The sequence below is a fragment of the Suillus discolor genome (genome assembly GCF_016758755.1).
Source record: "Suillus discolor strain FC423 chromosome Unknown F5147scaffold_34, whole genome shotgun sequence".
Taxonomy (NCBI): domain Eukaryota; kingdom Fungi; phylum Basidiomycota; class Agaricomycetes; order Boletales; family Suillaceae; genus Suillus; species Suillus discolor.
Window position 1 is genome coordinate 206,941 of NW_024541281.1, and position 12,239 is coordinate 219,179.

Consider the following 12,239-nt stretch of genomic DNA (forward strand, 5'->3'; position numbering starts at 1 on the left):
GCGTTCAAGCACCAATGAGTGATAGGAGCTAATCATTGGGCTTCCCTTTCCGAGCCATCATTGACACGCGGTCAGCACATGTGGATATGATATCTAAAAAGGGTCCCTGGAAGCGGGGTGGGGAATAACGATCACCAGAGAGAAAAACATACCTCTGACAAAAAAAGAACTGCTCTTGGTTGTTCATGGTGACAACGGTAAAGTTGGCGAGTAAGGCAACCTGTCTAGACCAGTAAAGGTGGGGACGGAATCCCGTTGAGAAAAATAATTGATAGCGAGACTAGGTTTATTGCGATACAAAGAACGTGGAAACGCACATTCAATCGACTTGTCTGCAGAGCAGGGTAGAACCAGCGCCTGGCATTTGTCCATGTCCGAGCTCCACCAATTTGTTGTACCCCGTTCTTCTATCATGTAGGCTGTGCTGTAACTGATGTTGAAACCATTGACAGTGAAGAATTGGCAAATGTACACGTGCCTTAGTACAGCGTCCAACCCACGACACCTGTCTCGAAATATATGTAGAAATGACAGCTCAATGATAAAAATATGTCGATGGCCTGAAGTCATGACTAAAGATTGAGACCACGTACAAATACTTATGTGGCATGTTACTCCCCCGTGTAGGTTGCACGATAAGATGCTTTGTCGTCAGGGGAGCGCCAACTGGAGGGTATTTGGGAAGGAGCGGTGGGTACGGACACGGTGTACGGACACGGTGTACGGACATGGAGCTACTTAATTTCCGAGCGTTGTCTATCTTTGTACATAGATAGAGGAGGTCTAGACCGGACCAAGGTCTGAGGGGACGTCCGATTTGTGCATAGACTGTCGATGCGTGACACTGTGCAACACAGCTATTCGAAGCCCTTGAGATTTATTCGCGGTTATGAGGGCCGTTTGTGACCCTGGGATAACAGCAGGCACCAACCAGAAGGAAGAAACGAGCACGCGGATGCATTGCCTGAATTATTGAAACTCCGTTGAGGCGAAGAGGTCGCAGAGGGGGTGAAGACCAAGAAGCGCTGAATCCGAGTCTCTCATCGGATTCAGTGTTATTCGTGAATTGTCCTGGGGATTTTAATTTGGCTTTTGACAGAAAAGTTTGAAGGTTTGTGAGTGGGCGGTCTTGTCCTCTTTGCGTGGGTCACAGTCCCTTTAATTTTTTTTTGGTGACTTGTTACTGAACAACTCCAAATTCATCTAGTACCCTAGTTTGGTTGACTATTCGTTCCTTGTGTGGAACCGTGCCATTCCGCTTGTGTGTGTGAGCGCATAACAGCGACTTTGCGCGCGGTCCAGTCTCTTAGGTGCTTCAGTATCGTCAGTTTCAGTTTCTGGTTTTAAAGTCTTCCAAGGTATGTTCCCATCATATGTTATCTCCCCTTCAAGACATCATGCTTATGCCATTGTCGCCCGTTCCCTGCTATCCGCAGTATTACCTCGACTCTTCCGCAAGGTTTGACCACATCATATCCATGCACCATCAGGATCACGCTATCCCTCAATCCAACATGCCTCCTGCTCGTTCCCCCCAAATCGACCCAGCTTTATCGCTTTATCCCCCCTACTACACATATCAACAGCCCCAGCAGCACCTCAACCACCATCTTACAGTCCCTCAGAACTTATCTTCACCATCATCACAAGGATCGGACACAATGGGTACACCTCCAAATGACAACCTGTCTTACTCACCTGGCAATTCAAACGGAAAGAGACCTTCCTCTTCCCTCGTCGGTGCGATGGGCGAGAGCAGCAGGAAAAAAGCACGCTCAGAGGACAGCTTAGATGGGCACAGTCCTGCTGCTGATAAGGACGAACCAAAGCCAAAGACCACCAGGGGTTCACGGTGAGCTCACCCATCTCTCCTAGATCGCATGAGCCGTAACAATGCTGTTTAGCGCGTGCACGGTTTGTCGGCGTCTAAAAATGAAATGCGTTGGCGCTGAGCAAGGCCCCCCTTGCAAACGCTGCACTGCTGGGAGCCACGAGTGCGTATTTGAGGAATCCAATCGAGGCAAACGGTCCAACAAGTATGTTTCACTTTCATATACCTTGCACAAATAGCCAACACTCAAGATAAAGTCCAAGGAAACACGAGCTCCTGTCTCGTTCTCTAAAGAAGATGGAGAAAACTCTGGACACTGTTTTAAAGTCCATTGGTAACCCGAGTATGGTCTCTGGCATGGTATCAAGATCACCTTCCCCGACAAGTCAAGCTGCACAAACCAAGGCGCTTTTGGACACACCATCGCCTCCTCCCCAGTCTGCTTATCCACCATCATCAAGCGCCAATGCATCTGCTTCCCCAAAGCTCCATTCTCTTCCCGATAACTCGCTTAATCCCCTCGGGCTGCTTGCCGAGGCTAGCTTGGCAAACCGACGCGCCCAGGGCATCTCATCCTCGTTCTCAGCGCGCCCAGCCGACCCCGATCCTGACCACAAGGTGGGCGTGGCCAGTGATAATTATTTTAGGCCAGGTTCGTAGCTACCTTTTCGCACGTTGTCTATTTGGCAAATTGGCAATGTTGCAGGCCCGATGACAATACTCCCCCTGCGGCGCTTGTATATTGAACGGCAAATCCAGCCCGAGATGCTGAGCTTTGTTAGCACCGAGCAAGTGGTCGCGCTATTTGATATGTGAGTATTGTGTTTCATACACTGTGATGCCGATCTGATCGCCTGCTAGCTTTTTTGAGCATCTGAACGTTCGTACTACGTATGATCACATCATGCTGTATCTAAATAACCTTTGTAGGTGCACTGCGAGCTCTTCGATAGAGAGTTCCACACTCCCTCGCTTGTCTGTTCCCGCTCGCCATTTTTACTGACAACCAGTAAGTTTACAACTCCTCATATGTGCAACGACTTATCTTCCACAGTTTGTGCGATATCATCGAAATTTTACACTCAGCGACCGGAACTCCACCAGCAACTTGCAGAGCTTGCACAGAAGCTCGCGTTTGGCGTACCTGCCAAAGGTTATAAATCCCTTGAAATCGTACAGGCATATCTCCTCCTCACGCTTTGGGGATGCGGTGCTGTAGAGCGCTATGAGTACGACAAAACTTGGTTGTTGCTGGGAATGGCCATCAGGTCCGTATCTCTCCATTTTACCGACAGTTTATACTTAGTGACGTCTATCATTCAGGATGGCGACAGACCTGAACCTGCATCGGAAGACAACGATGACCGCGCAAGATACACCAGAAGGTCGGGCTCGGGACAAGGAGGTCCACAACCGTGAGCGAACATGGCTCTTGTGCTTTGCCCTCGACAGAAGTGTGAGTTCTCAAATGGGAAAGCCTCATTCTATCAAAGAGGAGTAAGTTGGCATCATTTCTATTTTTCATGTCTAATTGTTGAATCCACCAGCTTTGTAATCCGCAATGCACTGCAGTGGTTGAAGTCCCCCGTTGGACAACCAGGTGACACTGCTTTAGCAGCATCCGTCGTGCGTATTCATTTATCTTTAATGCATAGTTTGATCTCATCCTCTACCAGGAATTACAGCGGATTGTATCCAGGAGCCTAGACTTCCTGTATTCGGGCACCAATACTCCGTCCGGTTTACAGACTGACTGCGATTACCTGATTGTCATTAAAACTATCGAGACTCAGATACTTGCATGGCAACATGAATGGACGACTGCTCGACCTTTGCCAACTTGTAAGATAGCTTTATTTGAGGCAGTCACCTATATCGTGTTTACCATTTGTTTAGCCGATGAAGTCATGCTGTCGCAATCCCAAACGACGATGAAGTTCTATTTCCACTACTATATGTTGGTCGTGAACTCTTTCGGGCTGCAGAATGCTATGGAGCATTCGGCAGTGGACATCGGGCACTTCTTCTCGCGGTGTTATACCTCAGCCACGGCAGTAGCTATTGTCGCGCGAGACGAGCTTGCGTCGTTGGGTATGCTGAAGTATTCGCCAGATTCACATTTCGTATACATTTCTTACGCGGTACTCAGTTTGCTCAAGGTACTTCGGTATCATCATCCGTCATTTGTCATGGTACTAACATAGATTTTCCAGCTTATCCGCCCGGAGTTTCAGCAGTTCATCGAGAACGAGCAGAACATTATCGACCTCGTCAAGGACATTGCGAACGTCCTCGCAGAGGTTGCCGTGAACTCTCATCATGCCCCAGCGCTGTACAGCACATTCCTGCGGGCCCTGATCACCGCTCGCACAGATTCACCACAAGAGCCTGAAGAGGTGTCGTCTCGAGAACAGTCTGAGAACATGAGCCATGGCGACATGGCCCACAATATGCACAATTCTGCGCTCTTCGGTGGTAACCCAGCGATGGGAATGAATGGCACTAATGGCATGAGCGATTATTCGTTCGCAAGTGAGATGGGTCCTGTTGCGGATATTTCGACTTTCCCTCCCACTATGGCCGATATGCCATCTTCTGACGAACATATGGGTATGCTTTCTATGGAGAATATCCTGAGTAATGGATTCTGGGACAGTGTGTTGGTGCCTGGTAAGCATACATCAAGGAAACGTACTTCTGGCTAGCCTTTCTGATGCATCTCAAAACAGGTTATTCAGACACTATGGAAGGCCTAAGTGGCGGCTTCGTGTTTGGAGCTGGAGGTAGTGGATTAATCACCCCCGGTTGGCTCCCCTCCCCCATGCCATCTGGCCAGAACACCCCAATGCGACAATCAAACATGGACTACGCCCAACAAAATTTAGTCTCCGTATTCCAACAGAGAAAGTAATTATATAAACGATACGTTTTTCATGTTCATGTTGATGTTTTACCTGTTTGTGATATATGTTGTTTTGGTTGTCGTTGTACTCAATTCTATGTGGTCTCGTACATATCGGTCGTATGTTATCATTGATTTGTGGATCTCCTTCGTTGTGCTTGTTTTATCACATCTTATTCGATCGAGACAATGTATCATATTTTTTTCCATTGGGCACTTCTTTCATGAAACGATTCCCAGGTCGGCGGAGGAGGAACAGTTCTCTTAGCACCCGACTTGATCCGATTTGATTAGTAGATTTTCCCGGGTATCTCCGTGATGACTTGGGCGCCGCGTCATTCATCCAAATTATCTTTATGTTATTCTAAACTCCTCTTGTCACAGCTTATTCATACGAAGCTCGTGGACATGCGTTCACTTCATCAACTGGAAACTCGAAGCACTAGACTTTGCCTCTTGTCGCAGTGAACCGATATGCTCACTGTGTCACACCTTTTTTGGACGCGTTGTCCTCCTGATTCGAATGAAATGTGAATTAGCAAGACTCTCACAAACATATTATCAGTCGTGCTCGCCTCACTGTTGCATGGTGCAGATCAGTGATCAAAGAGCGGCTTTCACACGAGAAGAAGAACTTGTGTAACGCGCTGGGCAAGGTGAGCAGCAAGTTTAATGATGGGTGATTGGCTTCCGACATGCAACAGGCGTCACGGACTGAACGCTGAAATATATGGCAGATCCACAAGGGCATTAGTTGTGTGCCATCGAGCTTTACTAGATGACTGACAGTCAAACCATGGGACAATATTCGTTCCAGTTCATCGTAGAAGCTCGTATGAGGTCTTCAACTCAAAAATGCGACAAAGCGACTCAACAGTCGTCTTAGATCATGGCCGCGATGGTCCCAACGGTCGCACTGGTAGGCATTTCTGGTGCACACCATTCCTGCGAGTCGACAATCAGTTCCCGATGTTTTCAACCAATCTTTGATCATGGGAGACGTCTTGGTCAGGTATGCGCTTCATTGATGATGCTCCCCAAAATGGAGTCGGCGCGTATCAGTGTACTTGTCAGCTGCTTTCAAGTCTCACAGACTCACAGTGCATGAGACTTGAGACCAACTGACAAGCTTGCATAAACGACATCTGTCAAGGTATACTCGATCGAATGCGCCAGAAAATCGACCGTTGTCTTCAGCACCGGCTGATGATGGGACAGACTGCAATGCACTCACCTAGAACCATGATCTTCGCCTATGTGCCAACACTGGCCGACGCGACAGCACACAGGCATTCAATACTGGTAGGCCCGTGCCACCGCACCTGATTTCAGGTCCGTTTTGCCACATTCAAATCACGCCTTTAAGAACCTTACTCACCGGATTCTATTCAGCCACCCGGCAAGATGCTCGACGTTCTATTGGCACGCGACTTGATCGGAGTTCAAGTTCAAATAATGTATAGAGGATATGCAGTGCTCGGGCAGTGCAATTTTGCGCATTGATAAGGGCACACACAGGTAAGGAATCTAATCGACGATCCATGAATGTCAAAAATTGAAGCGAGCACGAATATTGTCATGGGGGTTATCATTAAATAGCTGAAGACGCCTCCACAGCACCAATGCCTTCTTTGCGGAACTTTGAACCACCTCGACGGCGGGTCTCATAGTCATTCGTTCCGATGGCAGGCTGATAGCTCAACCGGTCAGTGAGTATATATTTCTTCCTGATCCTAACAGCGCGTAACCACTAAAAGTCGAAGGACAGTTTCGGATTTCGGCCCAGAAACTGCGCAGGCGATGGAGCGCACTATCAGTATATAGAACTCTATAGATTCAAATCTTATTCGCAGATTTCAAATTGTACGTGCATCATGAAACTCCGGAGCGATATTAACTGAAAATTTTACCGGTACCTGCCGCTCTCAGTCTATCTGTGAGCTTGGGTTGGCCAACAATATGAACAATCCCTGCATTATTCGCTGGTCACCCAAACGACAGGAATCAATGGCACTGATAGCATGAGCTATTATTCGCTCGCAAATGTGATGGGCCCTGCCTTCCCAATATGGCTGATATACGCCGTCCTTCAACGAACATCTTGGATGGTTTCTATGGAGAACACCTTGAGCAAAGGGTGTGTTGATGCCTAGTAAGCTAATACCAAGCAGGCGTATCCCGACTGGCCTTTCTGACGTATCTTGTAGGTTTTTCAGACAAGAGAATGCTTAATTGGTACCTTCTTATTGATATTCGGAGCTGGAGGCAGTGTTCTCATCACCTCCGGTTGCCTCCTCTCCCTCATACCTCCAAGGTAATGTCATAATCATGAACCATGGACTTTTTGCTCATTGATATCTAGACCCCGCTTTCCAACAGCGAGAGAAGGTGATACACGTGCTTTATGCCTCGCGTATGTTGTTTCCTCTCTCTTTGTTGTGTGCTCTAGGTCACCGTCATGATAGAAGTTATTGTGGATTACGTCCTTCCCCTTCGTATTTTGTTTCACCACATTCCATGGCGACGCGATTTGCTGACCAGAACCTCTGTCAGAAACTCTTTCCTCACTCTAAGTCCAAGATGCCCGAGGACTTTGCGAGTTTGACTGCAGAGATCTTCACTTAGCGCAGGCAGTATATCGGTCAGAATACTCAAGACAGAGCAGTGAGCTTCACCGGCAAGAGTTTCCCCGCTGCGCGATAGACTAGGTAAGTCTCTGCGCATGAGAAAGAGAGCTTAGCATCAAGGTTTGGCAGGTACAGCCTATGTTTAGTATGCCTTACGGCATACCCTTCGAAGACCTTGTAAGTACCTTGTCCCTACTTGGCTATACCATTGCCCTGGGATAGAAAAGTGAATGAGAAGGAAGCCTTAATATCAAAAAGCGTGTGTAATCCTGTCACTGTAAGTACCGGAAACGGCCAGGGCCTGCTACTCCCTGATCTTAACCTGATTCTTGCACAAGTATCACAGCCGTCAACGTATGCATAAGACCATTGCGGGATGACTGATTACATTTCCTAGGTTTCGGACACGAGACAGACGTATTAGTCTCAAACGTGCGTAGACCCTCATTCTCTGGCTTCTCCGAGGATGACCCTGCGCATGGAACAGAAGACAGAGTTGACCAATATCACTAGGGGAACGTTGGTGAATCTATCACAAATACCTTCCAAGAACAACGAGATTTGCCGTTTTTTGGAGGCGCCCGACTCGCGATATGCATCCAAATGCGGAGTACTGCACTGTACAGAGGAGGATGAGCTGCGCGAAACTGTCTTTCCTCGTACATGATACTGGCACCATGCTTACCAATCGGAGGTCCTATTCTTGATGAGTCTTACAATTTACATGGGTGAAGTATTATTGCTGATGTGGCGTGCCGTGTGTCCAACTTGAGGCAGGCTCGACACGCCTGATCCTTTAGCAAGTCCTCAGGAAGTGTCATGACAACACATATATTCAGTACGAGTAACTACGCGAAATTGCTACCCGCTTGACGAATCTAGGTGGGCCCGTGTACTGTGCATATGTCGCCTCCCAATGATAGCGATGATAACATGGGACCTTGCCAGGGCACCATTGTCGGGCCGTAGGATGCATTTAACGACCCAACCTGGCCCTGGGTTCTTGAGTCCCAGCGGACACCGCCCTTGAGCATAGGACTCTTAAGCCCATCAGGTTATAGCCTTACACCTCGGCATTTTTTTTTGCGGAACATGCACGGCGACTACTACTCCAAACACCAAAGTCAAACGACGTATTTCCCGATCGGATTTGAGCCGCAAGAAACGAATCCCTGATCAATATTAACTACCAGTCGTTTCCAGAAAGTGCTTTGAAGTGTCACAATAATAATGGATGTTTGACGATGACAATACGGTATTTAGATGTGGGCATGCAAGTAATAATAGGCAATAGAGTCGAGATGTGACTCACGAGAACGTGGGTGCTGGCCTCTCTTCATGGTCAGCAACTTCGCGGAGTTGTAAATTTAAGTGCTTCCACGTTCTTCCATCAGAAGTTCGAGGCAAGGCTGTAATTTCCTTCTGGTAAGTTCACAGAATACGGGTCTGCGACTCGGAGTTGTTGAAGATATCTCACAAGGAACGATAGCATTCAAGCTCCATCTTTACCTCGCTCGGTACCACGGAGGCCAGGAGACTCCGTTGAGTCACTCACGCTGCGCACGTATTCCGGCCGAGTCCGTGCTGACATGGGACTTCATCCAAGGGAAACCATCATGATCATGTCCTACATCCACAAACCTTCGTATGAACGCTGAGCCTCGGGGCAAATTTCAAGGTCACTTCCTCTGTCCACACGTGCTCGTTGCTCAATATTTCCGCACCGTCGTCGCATCTCATCGCGTTTCATTTCGCGTACGCTAGTTAATTCACTGCATTGGTGAGAAATCACCAACGTGGCGCCATATTCCAAAACTTCTTGGGCGTCGATTGCTATAACGTGCGGTCCCTATTCTTACAGAAGCGTGCTCACCCAAAAATGAACGCCGGCTGTGGCTGTAGTCTGCAGGGCTGTACTTCCCTTTACATTTTATAGTTTCAACCGATGACCCATCGATGTGAATGTTGTCAGCGAATGGGAAGACTCATCAAGCTACATACGAGCGAGCGTTACCGGGAAAATCCATTGTGGAGCTTCAGCATGCTTTCTGGGGCACAGGTAATTTGATGAACCCCTGTCTTTCAATGTTGATGAAACTTCTTCTGATTGTCATGGATTTGTGATATGGACTTCGCTATCATATAAAGGCGTATGGCCACGCTGGCGCAGTTCCTCCGCTGATCGAGACGATCGTCGAGATGTGTACTATTTCAAATGCTATGGGAATAAGCTTGGTACACAGACCGTCCACGAGGAAAAAATCCTGTTTCCATACAGGTACAGGGCGGACGGGGGGCCGGTTTATTGCACCTGCTGTTATCCCTGCCTCATCCATGACGACTCCTGCGGCTTGTGCTCGAACTACGCTTGACACCAGTCCCATAACTGTGTCCAGCTGTGCCCCAGTGGGTTCCGGACTTACTCCTCCGCAGCACCGATACGAGTCATGCGTGAAAACTCTTCACCCTCTATTCTGGTTACCGTGCTGGGAAATATCGGAACGGTCAAGGGTGGAAGCATGTGAGAGAGAAGTACCCTTTGGGTCTGTATTTCCTAATCATTGTAAAGCTATGTGCGCATACTAATGGGCTCTGCTGTATGGATCCTGCTCTGAGTGATTAATGATGCAATCAGATTGGGAAGTCATTGTTGGATACTTACGGCTATCATCATTCTAACTCCTGATAAGATGCCACAGCCTGTGCGGATATAATTTTGCTCTCACAGACCAAGGTGGACAGTTTGGGAAGTAAAGAAGGAATTGATGTGTGTCAACTGAAGCCGTGCAGCTGCGGAAAAGAAGGTGCACCTAGTGGATTATGTCACCTCCAGTGCTACATACTGGAACTCCCACAGGATCGCTAAGAATTTATGCCTGCCAGGCACAAGTTTAGCTTGATGTCCTACTCTCCCTTTCTTGAGAAAGCTGTGTGGATGAACTTGGGAAGGACGTACATGGCAATTGTCTTGGCCTGGCCTGGATCTGCCTCGCTGTAAACACGTTTCCTGATGGCCAAACCCGACGAAAGCGTAATAATTTCCCGATAATCCGCAAATTTCTTACTGGACGGATCGGAAATAAATCGCTTGCAGAAGTCTAATCATGGCGAGCAAATCTCTCGCAACCCAGCTGGGATAACGCTGGGATCCCAGCCCCTACTGGCTAGTGTCCATCGCTTCTCGTAACTGGCACGGGATCTGATGATTCAGTCAGGTTCGCAGCCTTATTATATAAAACCAGCGGCTCTTGATCAACTTTTTTCTTTCTTTCGCCTCGGTGTTCATTAATTCCAACTTCTCCTCTGCGCAGGGTTATCTGGTTGATGACATTTTGGTGGTGACGACCCCCTCATGACAGAGTATACAACCTCACCAGAGGCTGTCCAGGTCTTTAGAAACTCCCGTGAACGTACTGAGCACTGGGTCCGTTCTCACTCGCCATTCCATTCCCAGTTCTATTCCCCCGAAAGTCCCCCATCCGTCGTCAGTGATATAGATATCGACGACTCTACCTCAGACAACGGCAGCTCGCATTCTTTGCCTCCGAAGATGATGTTGAAATATGGGGACGGACGCGACGTTCCTATCTCACACTGGCACTATGACAATGGTGGCTCTCACAAAGGGAGCAGTCATAGTTCCAGTTCACATCCTCATCCCCATCCTCAACACAGCCATCACCACCGTGCACATGACCGTTCAAGGTCTGCTGCTGATGTATATCCTGTACGGGGTCCTCGCCACCCCGAGCATAGTACAGGGTATCGTCACTCCTCAGCACGAAATGCACATCATGCAGACCCTGAAGATTTAGAACCTGAAGAAATCCAAATCCTTCCCTCTGACCCACACGCCACTCCCTACGACTCGAGAAACGAAAAATATCGGCCACGCAGAGCTTCAGAACCTTACCGGCCCGAACCCTTGCAATCCCCGCCCCACAAAAACGCTGTAGAAATCCTGGCCACACCCTTGCCACGACACGTTCCCAGCCATCATGGTAGTGCTGCTCCGCCAGTTACTTATTCGCATTCGCAACCTATTCCTCGACAATACGAGCAGCATCATCCTGCACATTCGCATTCGCGACATCGGCCTCCGCCTTCGATCGTTTATGCACCCGGACCTCACCACGCTACCGATCATTATGCTCCACCCACTATTGTGTATGCCCCAACTAAGGCACCAGGCATGACGTATACTGTGTCTGCGCCCACGGGTTCAGGGTTTCCACAGTACCCGCGTATTACTCCTGCCCCATACCCCGCTGCTCATAGTCATCTCGCGTCTATTCATGAAGAAGCACGGTATGGGATGAGAGGGCCCCTTTCACGGGAAGATCGGTCTAGAGCGCCTTCTCCGATAGGCGAGGGTGATAGCTGCGAGTCGGGCAGCACCTATTATGTTATACCCACCCCTGGCCAGAAGGTGAAGGTCTTGGTAAGTCACCAGCAAAGTGCTTATCTCTCCATGTTGTAACTGTGTTTCATTTTGGCTGACTTGTATTGTGTGGTTGTTTCAGCCCGGCCCCGTGCCTTCCCTCTACACGGCCACGTCGACCACTAAATCGCCATCGTCTCCTCAATCTGGCAGCATGGGATTCAAGAGACCGTTTTTCAGCCGGCTTTTTAGCTTTGCGTCTGATCTATCAAAAGTATCCAGAGCCCCGAGGCTCTCCTCAAAGACCAAGCTACAACGACGCCATTCTTTAGACACGTCCACGGGTGTTCATATACGACACCGGTCGTGACATTTACGTATGTTTCTGGGATAAAGGTTTTTTTTTTCATTGGCATGCTTTACTGTTTTACGTTTGTCTTTGTTGAGACTTTGGATAGACTCTATGCATTCATATGCATATGCATGCCTCCCGCATTG

At 48.5% G+C, this 12,239-nt stretch overlaps 2 protein-coding genes across 2 annotated transcripts; both read left to right on the forward strand.

Moving 5' to 3' along the window:
• The first annotated feature begins 1,002 nt into the window (after positions 1-1,002).
• F5147DRAFT_699792 (fungal-specific transcription factor domain-containing protein) lies at positions 1,003-4,983 on the forward strand. The gene is made up of 15 exons (XM_041437644.1): positions 1,003-1,142; positions 1,208-1,358; positions 1,437-1,852; positions 1,905-2,036; positions 2,089-2,483; positions 2,538-2,643; positions 2,693-2,711; positions 2,762-2,840; positions 2,886-3,099; positions 3,155-3,328; positions 3,379-3,457; positions 3,508-3,673; positions 3,728-3,990; positions 4,045-4,501; positions 4,561-4,983. The coding sequence occupies exons 3-15, from the start codon at positions 1,479-1,481 to the stop codon at positions 4,740-4,742; spliced, it is 2,640 nt and encodes an 879-aa protein (XP_041291768.1). The 5' UTR covers positions 1,003-1,142; positions 1,208-1,358; positions 1,437-1,478; the 3' UTR covers positions 4,743-4,983.
• Positions 4,984-10,331: 5,348 nt separating this feature from the next.
• Positions 10,332-12,197, forward strand: F5147DRAFT_223329 (uncharacterized protein). The gene is made up of 3 exons (XM_041428685.1): positions 10,332-10,575; positions 10,672-11,801; positions 11,884-12,197. Exons 2-3 carry the CDS (start codon positions 10,713-10,715, stop codon positions 12,109-12,111), a joined length of 1,317 nt encoding a protein of 438 aa, XP_041291769.1. The 5' UTR covers positions 10,332-10,575; positions 10,672-10,712; the 3' UTR covers positions 12,112-12,197.
• Positions 12,198-12,239: the final 42 nt, after the last annotated feature.